Raw genomic sequence first — 18815 nt, forward strand, 5'->3', positions numbered from 1 at the left:
CCTCTTTTTAAAACTATAAAGTCAGCCTTTTTCTTCCCTCTCTTCATCTGGCTTGGCATGATTTCCGCACAAAACCCTTGGCTTGCTTTGTGTTTACAACACAGAGTTCAGGTGACAAATCTATGAACAGATCTCTCAACAGACTCTCCTGTCAGCTGCATACCCCACAAATTATTTCACTGTTAACTAGCAAGCCATTAAAGTCCCCAAAATGACAGTATGGTTGGCAATATTCTCAGCTTCAAACCACTAAGTACCTTCTCTTCTGCTTTTTAGTTTAACAGGGAAAAAAAAAAATCCATCCCACCAATGTCATCCTATCTGCAGTGTCCAAGTGCTCATCAAACACCCGGAGTGGTTATAGTTGTATTCCTGGAATTGTTATTCTTACTCACTGTTTTTTTCTCTATATTTCCTGTGTAAAAACTGGAAGTTTACCTCCATTTTCTGTTTTCCCTTTTAGCCAGCTGTATGAAGAGATTTTATTTTGGCTTTTCCTTTCTCTATTTTTTACCAGAATTCACAGTATTTTGTTCCTCTACTGTTTGATGGGGTTTTTTTAACCTTTAAAACACGTTAATATTCCTTTTGCTGTGGATTTCAGTAGCTGAATGTTTTGTGTACTGCCTGTTTCAAATACTGTATTCTTGTTAATAGCAGCAGCCCAAATAATAGTTTAGCAAAATTTCGAAGTCATAAACTGTTGAAAACTGCGTTTTTGCAACAGGGACTTTCATATGATCTAAAAACAAAGCCCAGGGTGGTAAAATTGACTTAAAGCACCAAACACAAATTAAAATTAGCCAGCTCAGCCCAGCTAAATTCTAGTAAGTGTCTAATGACCACTGTGATTATGATGTGGATGTAATACAAATGAAAATTGTACGTGGGTTTACTTACAGTTGTGACAGGTGGCTCCCATGTAGCCTGTATCATTACAGTCGCAGTAAAAGGTGGTCCAGGACTGGGAGCATTTTCCTCCATGTTCACAGTAGTTGGGTAAACATCTAATTTGAGACAGTTTTAAAAAAGTGTAATTAATTATAAATATTTCTGAAAAAATAATGTGCTGGGAAAAAAAAAACCAACCAACAACAAAAAAACAAAAAAAAGCAAACAAAACAGAACTGTCTCAACTCCTCATTCAGGCAAGAGTTTCCTAGGGCTGAATCACTGTATAATGAAATAATTATTTCTTTCTCTGTGATTTGCGTACAATACAAGCACTGAAGAAAACAACATTTAAGCTATCTAGAACACAGGTAAAAATCACTCTAAAGAAAAACATTCCACTTGTTAGCAATTAATGTGTCCTGAACTTTCTGAGTACAGAGCAAGAAAAGTAGCAGGTGAAAATGCTATTGAAATCTCATTTCAAAGGGGAATCCCCTGTTCTCTGATTAAACAGGCACCACTGTTATCAAAATTAGGCTGAGTTACATTTGTGGTAATGCTAACAGCATGCAAATCTCTGAAGTGAGAGGAAAAATATGCTTCAATTATGAGTTTTGTACTCTCTTTTCCTCATTTTAGTTGGTGTGCCTCTGAAGTATTATTGTGAAACAAATTATTAAAAGAAGAAAGAGGCGCAACAGCATGCAGCTCAGGAAATGAACAAAACTAAAAGCTGTGGGAGATAAATTCAATCTCCAGGACAAGAAGTGAATGCTGATCTGAACTCCCCTGGCATAAACGCAGGCAGTGCCATGGAGTTACACCAGCTTAAATGGAAACAGATTGTTCCCTTATTTGCCTTTTTTTCATTTTATTTTTTCCCTCTTACTGTATATTAATCTCTTTTACACAGTATGTCTGACTTTTGAAAAATAAGTAACTTGTTTATACTGCTGATTCAATTGTGATGGGTGGGTGGAGAGGAAACAGGCAATCAATTTATCCTTTACACTACAGAACTCCATTAGGATTTGCTTTGCCGTAATTTGAGCTTCAAAACTCTTTTGATGCCAGATCTTTCCAGGGTGTTAGTGTGATATCACTGATGCTACCTTCATTTTTCTAGCTGAAGACATGGTTTTATTGCAATTCATCTCATCCTTAGGATTTTTTTTCACTTAAGTATGTATATTGCCCTTAGCATTGGCTTTCAATCTGTTTCTTCCAGATAACTTAAAATTAAAACCTATTTCATGCATGAAAACAGAAAACCTGTATGTCACTAACAGTCATCTTCACCAGCCTTCTGAGCCTCATCAGCCAAGTTTTCATCAATTTGCTTCAGTCCAAGGCTGTTTAGAGATGCCAAACCTTGACAACCCAAAGAAACCTGTTTGTGCCCAGAGGCTTATCAGAACAACCTCTTGTTCTCAATATGCTCCATGCTCATTCATACAAACTTACATCTATTAATCTCTATCAGGGAGTCTGAGATTCATTCCTGAACACAGGTTCACTTGATCACTATTTATACCATTATACATAAAATTATAAAGAGCATATAAAATATTAACATGAAAGATTAATTATTTTTATTAATCCTTAATCAATTAGTGCAGTAATTATTCATTATTCAAATACTAGAGAAATAAGGAATTCAAGAAGAAAGTATGTTATTTATAACTATCTGTAACAATATTAAAACAATTATGAGATATATTGGTCTTATAAAAATCATTGTCATGGATTTTATTAATCATTGAGCTCAAGTACAAAATGAGGACAGTACGAGAATTACACTCCTGGTTTTCTAGCTTGCCAGGGAGCTACTTCCAGGGCTGTGGGAGAACACCTAGTTTCTAAACCAAAAAGGAAACAAAGGGGAAGGCCAAAACCTCTGGGTTTGCCCCATCTTTACAAGGCAGGAATTCTGAGAAGGGTGAGATTTTGGTTGTTAGTGGTGTGCTGGGCAATCATCTCTCAGTCCAACAGCCTGCTGGTGCAGCGAGAGCCCAGCCAGCCCCTCTGCCATCACACCTACTCCTGCCAATACTGCAGTGAGATTTAAAGCTTTGGGTCGATGCTGAAGAGAGCAGGAGCAGCCTTATGGCATGATGCAAACAGGACTGGGTCCTGCACCCTGCTGTGCCCTGCAGGACCCTGAACCAGCAGCTCCCCAGCAGCTTCATCCCAGAAGCAAAGCACGGGTACAAGAGCTCTGTGGTGATACATGTGAATTTCGCTTGTGGGAGCACATTTATTCATATTTGTACTTTGGTTATGCCTGCCCTTGCCCTCAGCACACTGCCTTTAATTCCACTTGCTATCTAGTGATAAACATTCCTTTATGTCACCTGTACAGCAGTAGTTCTATTCACATCAGAGGGATGCTGGTGAGAAGAAATGTATGATGTTAATAGAGCTCTTTGGAGAGAAAAAAAGAATAGTGCTGTGTTATTATCTTAATTTACATCATCAGTGTAATGGACAAATATGCTTTTTGCCTATCTTAAGCTACCTTTTATTAATTAACCCAATGCAGTAGAGCTAATTACTAGCCATTTGTGGTTTGCCAAAGGCCTGTATTAGAGGCTTAGCCACATTTATTCCCTTGAAACAGTTTCCTTTTAAAGACTTTACAAAGTTTGAAGGTCACTTCCCATTTCTACTTGTCTTACAAATGCAAACACTTTTCCTCCTCCCAACAATGCACAAAATGCAAGTCAAATTAACCATGTAAGCTTTTAATGATATTCATAAATTCAGAATTAAATCTTTTTTATTCCTTAGTCTATTTGCTTTAATTAGCACCAACTGCATTGATCTTGTTTTTGGTCAGATAACTAACCCTTCTAAAAGCTTATGAAACAAATTTCTTTGCAACTCTAACAATTACCATAATCCCATTCTAGCTGAGCAGTTGTGTCTTCATTAGAAGCAAAATTTATCCTAATTGTGAGAGAACTCAAAGTTAAGAAATAGCTATGATTAAAATTAATCAAGGCATGGATAAGTCACAGATTGTTCCATTTGTGAACTGTCCTAGATCCTCATGTTGAAGGACTTAAATACATGCAATTTAAAATACAAATTAATATTTGCATTTCAGCAGAAACAAACACTTTCAGCAAAAAGTGCAGTGGTATCACAGAAAGTTTCATAGACAAAAACTTGCATCACATAGGCCCTGACCTATTTGCAACTGAAATGAACAAACAACTCAACTCAATTTTTGCAAGTAACATAAATGAGACACTTGAAAAATTATGGATTTGTCTAAGAAAGTTTGTGACAGACCAGGGACTCTGATCTTCCCTGTTTATTCAGATAATATATATCATGGTGAAAAATTATTATTAAAAAAAAATAAAAATAAGTGAAGCAAATAATTTTTTCCCTCATTCAGCCAAGCTGGAAAATGCACACCTTAGCCATCTACGTGAACAATATGCAGAGTCTGCACAAAAGCCTTCACTGTCCTTGGATGAAATATTCACCTCCAAAACTCTACGTGTGCTTCCTCTGAAATCAAAGGAGAAACTGCACAGACATTAGGAGGGAAATTTGGCCCTTTGATGGGAATGATGAAGAAATAACAATGGCAAAAATTACTTGAGTGGGAAGGCTGAAGGAGTTCTACACATTTGATGTTACACTTGACTGGGAATAAACCCAGTGTACTTTCAATAAGCACCTCAGAGATTTTGTTATCGTCAGCACAATACATCCAGCACTACTCTCAACTCTTCCAAAGTACAGAGGAAAGAAAGGGAACCATTACAGAAAGAAAAAAGGAGCACACCGCCTCGGTATCAAGACTGTAAATACACATAATTTTTAGACAAGCACTAAGCCCCTAAAACTCAATAATGCTGTAACAAAAAAAAATACCTGAAGATTTTCTATCTATAAAGCATTTTCCTAAATACTGTATCAAATTCACTTTATTTCAGCATGTTTTCCTATTTACAGCCAGCAGGTATCTCATTTAAAATTAACAAAATATAACATTAAAAGAGATGACTTCATATTCATGTGCATGCATGTCTGATGAAACTGATGCTGTTGCTGTAACAGACTGTATTTTGCTTTAGTAAAATGATGTCTTTCCACTAAACTCAATAGATTGAGGCCAATTGCAACAGCATGGATTTCAGCCCTGCTGTGCTGAGCCGTAAATCTGGGAAATTCCTTGCCAAAGGTTATTTTTGATACAAGAAATGGCGCTTCAAGGGGAGACCAGACAATCATTTCAAAGAGAAATTTAGCAATGTTACCAGACAGACAATGTATGCCAACTTCAGAGGTTTACCAAGGGGAAAACTAATGAAGATCTGAGAGCATCAGAAAAAATATTGCAAAAGCACATCCCACTCTTATTTTCCCCTGGATGTCCTTTTGTGGTAAAATAGTGGGTTAGGTGTCCTTAATTAAAGGAAGAAAAAAGAGCTACCAGAACCAGAGGAAGAGAGAAAAAGTGTGTAAAAGCAGTATTATGACAGGCTGCAAAAGAATTAACGCTGTTCAGACCTCTGGTTTTCCTCATCACCACACCTTCCAAATTCTCTCTCCTCTTGCAACTTTAGAAAACTGACCAACAACTTACCATAAAGTCTTGTGGTGTTCTTTATTTTTTAAGTCATCTATGTTTCCTTTCCTAAATTTATTATATTATGAGAACCCATGGAGTTCTACAAACAGAACAAGAATAATGTGAACAGACAATTCTTTTTTTTCCCATTGTGGAATTCATCTAGTCTTTCCTACTGAATTGATGTTAAAAAAAAAAAAAAAAAAAAAAAAAAAAAAAGAAAGGTATTTCTCTCATCTCAATAATTTTCCACAAAGGTCAGTTTTTCTTCTTTGCGAGATTTGTAAAACTTGATGAAAAAACTTTCAAAATATATTACTATTTCCACTGTTGGTCTCCTTGGTTCTCAGGCCCTGCTTTGCATACCACTGAGGCCAAGATTTAAAAGATCTGAACGCTGATGCCAACAGTCCTCAGGCATGTGAGTAGGACAGAACTGTAGAGAAGGTTGTGCTGGGACTGGCAGCAGTGAAGGAAAAGCCTGTTATCTGTGCCTTAGATAAAAGGCATTTTTTTAAGGTTTGATTGCTTTGTTGTTAGAAGACCTAAATTTTTAATATAGGTAAATGTGCTGACAGTTGGGCTTAGCATCAGCAGAAAGGATTTTATATAAATAAATTTGAAAAAGAAAAAAGGGAAACAAATAAACCATCCTGTACAGACAGCTGTTCCATTTAGAATTCATCATTTTACAAAGCAAAAGCAGAAAAGCCATCTGCAAAAATCAAACAAACAAAGGAAGATATGATATTATATTCTGCTTGCATCCCCATGTTTGGCCTTTAATTTACCGTGGCATTGCACATCCCATGGATTTTTACTCTAAAGGAACAGCAATGGGAGTGAGCGCTATTCAGGTTCCCCCCAGCTCAATTCCACACTCAAGCTGGATTTCAAAAGCCAATAAATTAGCCCCTTACCTACCTTCAAACTGCCTTCTTTCTCCACATGGGTCTCATTCAGGACAAATCCCCTCTCCCACCCTGGTGGGAAGTCCCTACACTCACAGGGACAAAGCTGACTTTCTCCAGTTTCAGCACCTTTCCACATGTATAAGTCACTGCAGTTACAGGAAGGCATTCACCCTGCTCAAACTGATTTTTTACCTACCCCCTACAGGATTTACTGAATGATACTGATGAATCTGAAGCATCTGTCTTTATTTTGCTCTGAAACACAGCACTTACACATACTAGTGAACACTTTGTGGGCCTGAATTGTCATTTTCTGCAGCTGGTCTTGCATGCATGAAACAAAGGGAAAAATTAAGGCAGGGCAAGCAAACCAATTTATGCATTATCCAAATAATCTGAGCATTCCTTTTCATTCTCATTAAAGAAACACAAAGCCTAGAACACTGCCCCCTCGTCAGAGGTAGCATTTTCCACTGTGACTGCCTGTTTTTTTCTGGGAATTTGCTTTGTCCAAATATTTTCCTGTTTTCTATCACTGAGCAAGAGCATCTGACAGTGTGAAGATCATATCCCAGTCCAAGAGCAGGAAACTGTGCTACATGGTTTTATTACACTTCATTGTCGATCAGCCCTTAAGCTATTAGAGAGAAGCTCTGCCATTACCTGCTTTATGCAGCTGCTTTAAACATTAGAATAGCTATGAGGAGATGAGGGGATGCTCTTCAGAATTTCAGGGATTTTAATTCCAACACCCAGGCTTTTGATGCCTGTGGGTTTGAATTTATTAAATCTTGCTCAGTTTTTCTGCACCCTGTCCTTCCATCTTAAAACCTGGGTGGTATTGAGAGGATTTCCAAGATCACACTTCAAAATGCTACCTGCATGGGTGTAATTCCAGTAATTTAATTCCATTCGTTAGCATGTCCAATTTGTGATGTAGGTGCATACTTCAGGGAAGGACCCAAGAGATTGTTCAACTCTCACAGAACATCAGGTAGTCCTCTATTTCTAATACTATTTTTTTCACGGTATATTGATATTTACAAGGGATTAAGTCATTAAGATACATTTTTCCCTTTTTCCTTCCCCAGCATGTAACATAGCTTGGATTCAAGATATCTTCCCCATTCCACTTCCACATCATTACCTCCAGTGTTTTGCTTTGGGCTTAGTATAGAGGAAGTAGAAAAAAACCAGAATTTCTCTAAGGGCAATATGATGAAAAAGGAAGACACATTTTTAACAATATCCTAATTTTTGCTGAACAAGCATGAACCAAAGTGTTTTACAAAGTGCCAAGCATGAGAAACTTTTTGAAAACTTTTTCACATTTTCCTTATATAAACTGGAGGAAGACATGAAGCTTCAGTATGCCCTGAGCTATCTGTCCACTGAATCCTAAAACAGGCAAAAGAGACAAAAGATAAGGGGGAAAATTTCCACTCACAGGACTTAAGTGATCTTTTTAAGGTGATACAAAATATCAGAAGAACTACTAATCTGGACTATCAGATCCCTATAACTAGACAGGACAGTCTCTCCTGCAGCATTTAAAGGAAAAAAATCTAGATCTGGGTATTCCAGCATCTGAAGGTGTACAGTCCAAATACTTTGTTTTGGCTGAGGATGGAGACATAGTTGGGCAATTCTCAAACCAAACTTGGATTTACCCAGAATCAGAAATATTTTGAAAAAAGACACATGACATCACATGACATCCCCTCTTATGTCTTCAGTTCATTCCAGCTTTGATCACCATCCAAATTCAAGGGATGTGATGTAAAAACATCCCACTCATTGCTACAAAACCAAGAAGGGAACACATAAGAGGATTTCCTGCAAAGAGAAAGTAATATGCAGTATAAAATAATTGTCATTTCTGCAGAGAAGGCACTAAATAATGAAGATAGAAAAACTATATAGAGAATGAAAAGGATGGATGCCAAATTGGGGTTGGGATTTTTTAAATTATTCTTTCTGCAATGCACTGCAGATATTTATGTTGGGATAAATACAATACTAAGTGTCTGATTTTTTAATCCCAGCCTGACACTCTAAAAAAAAAATTAAAATTTACTGGACATAATTAGCCAGGGTATTTTCTCACTTGCATGGCCAAGCTGGGCGGTGAGAGGATCATATGAAGTTTGGCTTCTGCTGCAGGGCATACATTAAATCTAAGAAGAGAGTTAAGAAACATAAAAAAACCACTGTGCTTTTATCGGATTTATCCTAACACCCTTCACCTGCAATAGTAATTAATTTCCCAAAGGCCCATTTTGACAGTACAACACACGAAGCAATGTTAAGTTCAGCACTAAAAGTAAAGGAAGAAAAAGTAAAAAAAAAATATTCTTTCTTACAAGTAAAAATTGATAATAAAATGTAATAGAATCCACAAAGGAAATAGGCATACAGCAAGTTTTAAAAGGTCAGCTCTATTTAGCAAGGAAAAAGAACACTTTAAGCTAATTTATTTAGAAAATACTATGAAGAATTTTCACAGATAAAACACGGGTAGGGATAAAAGAATAGGAACTAAGGACACTATTTGTGCTCCACAACTGAAGCAGTTCAGGGAAGCGAACTCATGAATCAGCTCCATATATTTCTCCCTAATATAGTACAACTGTCAACGCCAATCTCATTGCAGTGATTCTTATGGATACCACATGCTGCTCTCTCCATTTGGATTTGCTGGGAGAACTGGAATATGCAGATGAATCTTGGTTTAATAAGGACGGTAACATCAGCATGTGCTTGTTGTCTGCCCACTGATGCTACAGAGATGGGGCACTGCCAGGATTCATAAGAAAACACCTGAAGTCAGGTTTGTGTTCCTCGTGGCAGATCGCTGGAATTCCCAGGATGCCCTGCAAGATGCGCCATCCGTCCATCTGCCAAGGTGGATTCAACGTGAATATTTTTTTTCCTCCCCCTCTCCCCCAGGTCACTTAAGGGAAGTGAAGTCCCTGGTGTTGTCCTTGACAAGCACTGTCAGTATTTGCTACAGTGAGGGCAAGGTGCCAGCCAAGTAAAAATAGGACAACCCAGTCAGAGCTTCATCAGCGCAAAATCAACATGAGCTGCAGCAATCTGATTAAAGTACCTCAGCAGCTGTAGGCAGGGAGAGCAACACATGCATTATCTATGCAAACTTGTGAACCTGAGCATGGAGAAAAGCAGGCTCTGGCCACCCTCATAGTTCCTTTATGGATAAGGACAGGCTCAACTCACAAAAGGCCCTCTTAATGCGAAGACAAGCCAGTCTAACATACTCAAGTGCGAATCATGCATAGAACTTATGACAATAGAACAGTGGGTGTACAACACCGTGCTTCTGCATCTGCCTCAGCCCCACCTCTGTCCAGGGAAAAACTGCCACCAAAAAGTCTATCACTTCAAGGTATTTGAGTTCTGGCAGGAACGACAGAATCATGACATTGCAGATTCCTAAACAGAGTTTTCTCTGTCACTGGGCAACAAAAATGCCTCATCCTTTGTGAAGGGGGCTGAGGAGTTAAAAACATGAATAGAACCAATGTCATCATTACAGGTGTGTTCCAAGAGGATTTGCCTCAAAAGCCTGGTGAATGCAAACATTTGTCCAGAACTACCTTGAGGGGCAAAGGAGACTATTTCCATATGAGGTGCAAATTCAAAGGAAAAAGAGACCAGTTTTCTATTCAGGACAGCTCTTTGGCACAAGTTACCCCAACAACTATGCCTCCTAAGCACTTTTCTTTATAGACTTCGAAGGAGCTGGTAGCAGAAAGTACACCAGATCCTACCTGTTTGTGTACACAGAGTGCAAGAACTCCTGCAAATGGAATTTTCTTCTCTAACACTGCGAAGCAGTTTGTCCCACTGCAGGCAAGAAGTGCACAAGATTAAGCAAGCCATGCCTTCAGGCTCCAGGCAACACTGCAGCCCTTGCTGCTGTATTCCAAGGGGTCCATCTGTGGTAAGAGCAGCCAGCCTTGCTCAGCCCAAAGGGAGCATCTGTGCCGTATGATGAAGGGCTGGAAATCCACCGTGTTTCTGGACTGAGGTTTAATGACTTTCTGGCACATTTTCCTAATAACCATGGTAACTCTTGAGCTGCAATATCTCTTGAGCCCACATTCCTGCATCTATTCTCTGAACAGGATGCCAACCACAGCAAACAACCAACTCAGCTTCAGGACTAGAGCTAGTATTTGTAGTCACAAAATCTGGCATTCGTGCCCATTGCTGAATGGGAAATCCCAGAGCTTCTCAACTCTGTGGCCAAATTCTCAGCATCTGCATATTTGTTTTCCTACCCATTTCATTTATTTTTAAATGAGAGGCTGACTGAATTTCCCCCAGGCTATGCCTTCCATTGTTTGCCCACACACAGACAGACCCACACACCCACTATTCCACTGACACAAGGGAAGAGAAACATATTAGTACTTAGCAAAATTCACACTTAAGATTCAAATGTATTTAGAGATTAGCACAGCTATGACACAATATATTTAGTTTTTGAACAACAGAGGTACAGAGAGCTGCATACATGAAAACAATGTTTTAGAAACAGTGAGGGACTTGGACTTCCTAGTCCTAAGTTTATCACCTCCCTCCAGACTTGCTTCAGATCGACAGCGCCTCTCTTTCAATTTCCTTACTGTGACAGTGCCACAGCAAAAATGCTGATGAAGTAAGTTCAAGAGCATCCCACTGAACACTTTGCCAGCTTCCAGCCATCTGCGGCTTATGAATTCATGTATGCCTTACTGGCTTTTTCCTTTACATTTGACCTCTACAGCATCTAACAGCATCCAATTTGATGTTGTGTAAGATTTGAACTTGTGAGAAACTGCACATTCTTGTTTATTATTCACCTCCTTCATGCTGCTCCTCATTGCACAACTCTGCTCAGCTCTCTCTTCTCCAGGCTGAAGAGTCCAAGACTATTTAATCTCTCCTTGTAGAGAGCAGTTTGTGGCACACCAAACAGCAGAGTGGCAGTTTTAGAAACAGCCATGAGGGCTGAATGACAGACTTACAGACTGTGCAGTCAGAGCTGCACACAGCACCTCTTCTGACTGGCCCAGAGATGACACACTTCCTGGAAAAGCCTGGTCAGGCCAAAAAGGAGGTCAGTGAATACATCCAACCGGATTTGCATTTCATCTTCTAGCAACTAAAATAGAGGGCTGTGAAGGGATCCACACAGAGCTGTTATCTTGATTTACTAAGGGGAAGATGTTTCTATAGTTATCCAGTGCCTCAGTCCCTGCCTTCTCCAAACTTCTCACCCTCATTTACAACACATCTGAAAGAGAGACAGGCACCTCAACTCCCAGAAGTCACAGGATCTCAAGTAGAAGGAAATCAAGTTACTTTTCATCAAAGAAAAAACATTATTAACCATAATGGAGTTTAACCACCATTCTAGACATCACAAAATTTGCAAAGAAGATATCCCAAAAAACCCCAGAGCAATAAATTCTGCAATCACATAGCTTTTTTCTGCAGTTGTAAAAATGAATCATGCGCTTTTTAGAAGCAAAAAGAGCAAATCAGGGAAGTCACATATGAGTAGGAACTGCTGTTTCTTCTCTCCCATTTCATATATATCTATATCTATCTATAGATATCAGGTGATTAAAAAAAAAAAACAACATAACTTTGGGTTACACAGTCCCTACTCACAGCTGCAGCACTGCCTGAGATTGTCTGAGAGATACATCTACTAAAATGAGCTTTCTCACAGGTCTGAGACTTCGTGAGCTGAATTCCTGAAACATTTCTCCCATGGTTTTGGTGGGGTTTTTTGGTGTTTTGTTTCGTGGTTTTTTTTGTTATTATTTATTTAAGCACTGTTTTTGTTGTTGACATTTGAGAGTCCCCAAAGCAAGAACAAGGGACAGCTGTTCCAGCTGCAAGAAAATGCAACAGAGCTGGAGGGAACTTGGAAGATCACTCAGTCCATGCTCATACCCCAAGGCAGGATCACCCACACCCATGTTTATTATTTCTCACAGACTCATCTAACTTTTCCTGAAGCCTTCCAGCGACAGAGACTTGACAGTCTCCTCAGGCAGTCTGTGCCATGGCAGCTCTCCTACACATCCTGGGCAGAAACAATGATATTCCCTTCAGTGCTGCAGCAGCCTTTGAGCACCTAAGACCATTATGCTGCCTCCCCTTAGCAATCTCTTCTGGTTAAAGAATTTAGGCAATCTGAATGTTTTCCAGCCCTGTTTTGTGGGGCTTTTTTTTTGGTTGGGTTTTTTTTTTTTTTTTGGTAGTTGTTGTTTGTTGGGTTTTTTTTGTTTGTCTTTTTTGGCTTTTTTTTGTTCAGAGGGAGCCTCTGAAGAACAGTTTGGGCTCTGTATATTTTTATAGAGAACAGAAATTTAGAAGCATGACTGCTAGCAAATCTAAACACAAAATGGCAACCCTGGTTAGTGTTTACTATAACAGTGTTTGTTTATCCCCCTGCTGCTTCTCACTTGGACACATTCACCCACCTGCTTTGTTCACTGGCTAATTTGTGTTTCATAATTTGTCCAGCTGCAAGTAACACCAAATTTCAAAATGAAGGCTGTAGATAGTGAGAGCCTAGTATTTTGGTATGAGTGCTCAGGCTCAGGGGTCCTGCCTAGATCAGGGGAATGGCTTCAAGCATGTTTTCCTTCTAAGCTAACAGGAAAAAACACCACATGAAGAAAACAGCAAGTCTCTGTAACTGCCTCCCTAACCCATGTCCAGGAGGCTGTTTGACAGAGTCAAGAATTCTTTGCAAATACCGTAAAATACTGAACATCATTAGGAAAAAGACTATCTGTTGTATGTTGTTGGTTTGGGTTTTATCTTCTCTAAAGCAGAAGTCTTTGGAAAGTCCATCTTGTTTTTGTAAAGCCCCTAACATGCTACTTGCAGGTGGAGGACAGGGAGCCTGGCCATACACCTACAGCTAGAGGCTTAGTGGGCATCATGAGAATGGAGTGAATCCCTTCTGATTTACTGCATCTATAAGCAAATGAATTTTTTATGCTGCTTGCCACTTCCCTATCCCTTGACACTGACATCCTCCTCCCTGTAGATTAAGGACCAAAGACAAAAAGCATTATTCCATTCTCATTAGACTCCCTTACTGCTCAGATTTTCTCCTGAAAGCTTTTAAATTTAATTTATCACCCCCAGACAATGCTTCCTTTCCCAAAAAACACTTGCAAAACACAAGGAGTGAGGACTGCATGGTCCCTGTAGCCATGAACTTAATCTTTATCACACTGAACTGAAAATAAATTCAAAGAGAGTCTCCATTGTTTTTGTCTAGGCCCATATCAGATGGCTTTTGGTCAGAGATGGTCAACGCAGTGCATGTCCTGCTGCAAAAGACTGTTTAAAGATATCTCCTTTTGCCCCCAACAAAATGTCTCTGAATTCAAGGACTTTATTGCACCTTTACTTCCAGGCATCTCTGCTTTGTTACCTTCTGCTTTGTTCCATGCCATGGAGGGGAAATGCCAGCATGGTGTAAGAAACTGTGTTTTCTGACTTACTAATTCAGTGTAAAGCAAACAAGTCCTGATGTGCACTCCTAACAGAGTATAAATCCTGGAAAGACAACAAAAAAAGAGAGATAAAATGACATCTATTTCCTTTTAAAGATGGAGCAGACCTCTATGGCTTAGCACAATATTGTCTCAATTTTTCTCTACCTCTCACTGGAAGGGGAATAAATGGCCTGCAGGCAGGACCTCTAACACTTCATAACAGGATCAGTGCAAGCACCACAGGTTGCAACATCCTCAGAAAAGACTGAGCACTCTGTACTTGGTTAATCATAGTAAACATACATACTGGAACAAAAGGAAAATAATTAGCTGGATTAGCAGAAGGCAGGCAGTGGGGATAATGCCAAGACTTCTACACTTACATTGCTACCAGAAAAATTGCTTCCTTCCAGATTCTATTTTCCTGTTCCAAAAAAGCACTGGGAACATTTTGCAAGAGCAGCTTTGTCTTGAAGGAGACAAAGAAGGGAATACTTTGCAGGGCTTGCGGAGCAGACACTGCTCTGACATGAACAGATTGGGGATGTCTCCTTATACAGGATGTGTCACCTAAGGAAAACATGCAGGTACCATACAAGAGGACTGCAATTTAGACATAACTTGATATGCAACAGCAGGGACATCAGCACTGCTGGCACTGCACTGGGGGCTACAAACAAGCAGTGTGTTAAGAGGAGATGATGCTAATGAGCCTTCTTCCATCACCTGGACAGCCCATAGCTGTGCTCAGCTCAAGACGCTACCATGTCTTTATGTCCTACCTGCTGAACTCAGCTTTCACAGACACATCCTGAACTTCCCATTCAACCAGGACCAGAACAGATACAGGGTGGCCTTTTTCACAGGATCACTAAGGCTGCAGGAGCCTCCAGCAAAAGCTGCCTGCTCAAAGAAGGTTCAGCAAGAGGGTCGTGTTCATTTGTTCTCCAAAAGCACTGTCTCCTTAGCCACCAATCTCATGTATTTCCTAAGAAATAATTACTGAAGAATGGAAATAATAAATACAGGGAACAGGAGGCATTCATGGCAAGTTCATTTGAGCACACATATTGTTCAAATACTAGAGATGAGTGATAGTGACACATTAAGGCTCAGTCCTTCAGACGGCCCCATTTAAATCAACAGAGGCTCATCACTTTATACAGAGAATCCCAGGCTATGTGGGTGGGTGTGCGCATTATATGCTTGCACAACTGGATTTTCTCTCCAAAACGTACTGCTGGCATCAATAGTCATCCCAACAGTTTATCATCTTCCAAAACAAAGTCGTTAATTCTCTTTTTAAGAGCAGGCACAAGTTGCAGTGAGCTGTCTAACCACTGCTTTCAGAGCCCAAGTCTGAATGAGCTTGGCCTACAAGCCTGTAACAAATAAACTGCTTCTAAAGAGAGACATATTCCTCAAAAGAGAATTTTAGCTTAGATAACTAAGACAAATGTCCCATTTACATGTTAATTAAGCTACACAATTCCCACATGTGTTAAAATTACAGAAACGTGTGCTTTACAGTGCACACAGCAATAAATCTTAGAATTACAGAAACATAGAATATGCTGAGTTGGAAGGGATCCACAGTCCAGCTCCTGACCCTGCACAGGACATCCCCAAGAGTCACACCACGTGCCTGAGGACATTGTCCAAACACTTGAGTTCTGTCAGGCTGGTGCTGTGACCACTTCCTTGAGGAGCCTGTTTCAGTGCCCAACCACCCTCTGGGTGAAGAACCTTTTTCTAATATCCAACATAAACCCCCCCTGACAGAACTTCAGGCCATTCCCTTGGGTCCTGTCAGTGGTCACCACAGAGAAGAGATCAGTGTCTGCCCCTCCTCTTTCCCTCAGGAGGAAGTTGTAACTGCAGTGAGGTCTCCCCTCAGTCTCCTCCAGACTGAACAGACCAAGTGACCTCAGCCACTCCTCACATGGCTTCCCCTCAAGGCCCTTCAACATCTTCATTGCCCTCCTTTGGATGCTCTCTAACAGTTTAATGTCTTTCCTACATTGCAGCACCCAAAGCTACCCCCAGCACTCGAGGTGAGGCTGCCCCAGTGCAGAGCAGAGCGGGACAATCCCCTCCCTCACCCAGCTGGTGATGCTGTGCCTGATGCCCCCCAGGACACGCTTGGCCCTCCTGGCTGCCAGGGCACTGCTGGCTTACGTCCAACTTGCTATTGACCAGGACCCTCAGGTCCCTCTCTGTGGCAGTGGTCTCCAGCCTCTCATTGCCCAGTCTGTCCATACATCCAGGGTTGCCCAATCCCAGGTGCAGAATCTGACACTTCCCCTTGTTGGACTTCATATAGTTGGTGACTGCCCAGACCCCTCATTTATCAAGGCCTCTCTGCAGGGCCTCCCTGCCTCTGAGGGACTGAACAGCTCCTCCCAGTTTTGTATAGAGTGTGAACTTGCTCAGTATCCCTTCCAATCCTATGTCCAAATCATTTATGAAAATGTTGAACAGCACAGGGACAGGATTTCTTGGCCACCTGGGCACACTCTGGCTTGTCCAGCCTCTGTCAGCCAGTAGCCCCAAATCCTTCATTAGATCACATCTAACCTTTGTCTGTGTGATATATTTAACAAGAAAGGTGGTGTTACATGAAACAACCCCATTCTTACTATGTTTGGATCCTTGCCCTAAATAATTTTATGGTGCGATCACAGACTAACACTCGTCATCCTTGGGACACCAAAGATAAGGAAGATATTTGCAGTAGAACCACTGAGTTGCACATAGCCTGGACTTGGTGATAGTGAAGGCACTGCAGATGTCCCACAGTTCTGCATCATAACAGAAGAGTTCTCTTTTGTTTCAACATACAATCACAAAGTGCTTTTAAATGGTCCACTCGATCTTAAAGAATCTGTTTATCCAAGAAAACAGCAAAATTCTCTCCGTTCTTAGGAAAGATGACATTTTGCTTCCTTTTGTAAAATCAGCTGCATCTTTTTCCATTCTGCCTTGGAATGGTAGAATTCCATCCACCATTTCAGGCACATCGAGTATGAAATTCACATTCCCTTGAATTCACTCATTTAATGTGGAAAGAGATTTGATCAGCTAAGTCAGTAATTTCTCCATATAAATTAACAAAAATGAACATACAAAGATGAGCACAAAGGTCTTGCATCACAGAGGTTTTCTCACTTTCAAAAGACTGCAGCTCCAGGAGGCTGATCCCTCCTACAGGAAGGAATAATGGAAATCAGCCTTCAACCTCATCTAAGTAACATCTCTGAAAAAAATACATTAAATGCTTAAGGTCCTAATGCATTTCCAAAATATCCTTATTACTCCCTTAACTATCTGAAGCATATGAAATTTCCAGCAGTTCCATTTCTATTTTTCAGAACTTAGGTAGATTAAAAACAAACAAAAAAAAAATCCCAGAACCTCCTATTCCACATGCTAACTTCAAAGTACACATTTTCATAAATGATTCAGAAATATTTAGACACTAAAAATCCATAAGAAGCAAAAGAGAATTACAAAATACTTTAAAAAAAAAAAAAATTGGTTTCTTATTTCCTTTCTGCTCTTTATTAGAATATCTGGGGTACCTGTCAGGTTTTATCTTAGGAGGGATTCAGATCACTATTTAAACTGAAATATTTCTCTGGCAGATGCAGACATTCCATCATTATATTGTCCCACTGAATGGGCAGTATTGCACATGAGATGTACCATATCTTCATCATGAATGTATTGTAATGGCTAGCAAGAAAAATTGTAGATGATTTACTTAAGCAGAACCAGCTTACATATTAAGGGTATGACATGTTCTGATGAATCAACTAATTTTTCCTTCTCTTTCATTTCCTCTAGAACTTCAAAGCAATCAAATGTTGTTTATGCATAAAATTTAATCCTTTCACCAATCTATAGTTTGATTGAATTTGCATACTCTATTTCCTACAAGTCAATGTGAAGAGAGCCTCGTAATTGAAACCATTTCCCCTCAGTTCTCCTATCTTTGTTGCAGTATTTTCTATTAGTAGCTCTATTATGCCTAATATCTGTAATGTTGGCAGATCAGAATTTTCACTTAATGCAACCTGTATTTATAAACCACTAGGATGAAAAAAGAACAAATACAAGAAAGAGGAAATAATAATTACCTGTCTTTGATGCCACACAGATCAATGTGTAAATCACTAAAATTCCCCAGTGAGCCTTGCTGAACTAAAATGAGGTCCTTGGGCTGGTTATCAATAAAGATGAGCCTCATACAGCCTTGAAAAGCAGTAATGGGATTTAAACACTGGGAATCGGTGAAATTGTCAGGGCACCCTGTGGGAAAAAGAGAAGAGGCAGAGAAGAATATTGGAATGTTCAACTATTTCTGCTGGGATTTCCTGATGCAAGAACTCAGAAGCTTATTATTCCAAATGTTTTTACTCCTTCTGCTATGCAACCTCCTGTGTTATAAATCCTCCAGTTAGGGGGGAAAAAAAAAAAAAAGAGAGAAACCAGCCACTGTATCAGAGTATGAGGTTTTCACACATGCTGAGCAAAATCAAAATGTGATTTTTTTTCATCTTCTTCAAACTCAACAGTTGATAGCAACTAAACCATGTTAAATAAGTTGTACAAAACGTAAAATCATTATGGGTTAAATTCTGCTGCTGAAGCAATGTGCAGATGAAATCTTGTGGGCAGCAAGAAAGCCACTTGTATCTGAGCTTCCCCTGTATTTAGACAGCTCTGGGATCCAAAGCCGCCTGTACATCCTCACTTAGTGCTGCATCCGTAGGGTTCACCAAGATCAGAACCATACTATAGCAAGCACTACACAGAAATATATTAGATTAAGAAATAGTTAATGACAGTCCCTCTATCTAAATTAATGTTTGCATTCCA

General features: G+C 39.8%; 1 protein-coding gene across 1 annotated transcript in view; it reads right to left on the minus strand.

The window, feature by feature from the left end:
- Nucleotides 1-18815, minus strand: part of CNTNAP5 (contactin associated protein family member 5) — a gene marked incomplete at both ends in the record, with an annotated part of 273921 nt that overhangs the window by 103265 nt on the left and 151841 nt on the right. Inside the window, 2 exons of the mRNA XM_082285207.1 lie at nt 901-1007; nt 18074-18245. Coding sequence (XP_082141333.1) covers nt 901-1007; nt 18074-18245 — 279 coding nt within the window. The remainder of the gene's footprint in view (nt 1-900; nt 1008-18073; nt 18246-18815) is intronic.

The sequence above is a fragment of the Coloeus monedula genome, assembly GCF_965178545.1.
Source record: "Coloeus monedula genome assembly, chromosome: 7".
NCBI classification, from domain to species: domain Eukaryota; kingdom Metazoa; phylum Chordata; class Aves; order Passeriformes; family Corvidae; genus Coloeus; species Coloeus monedula.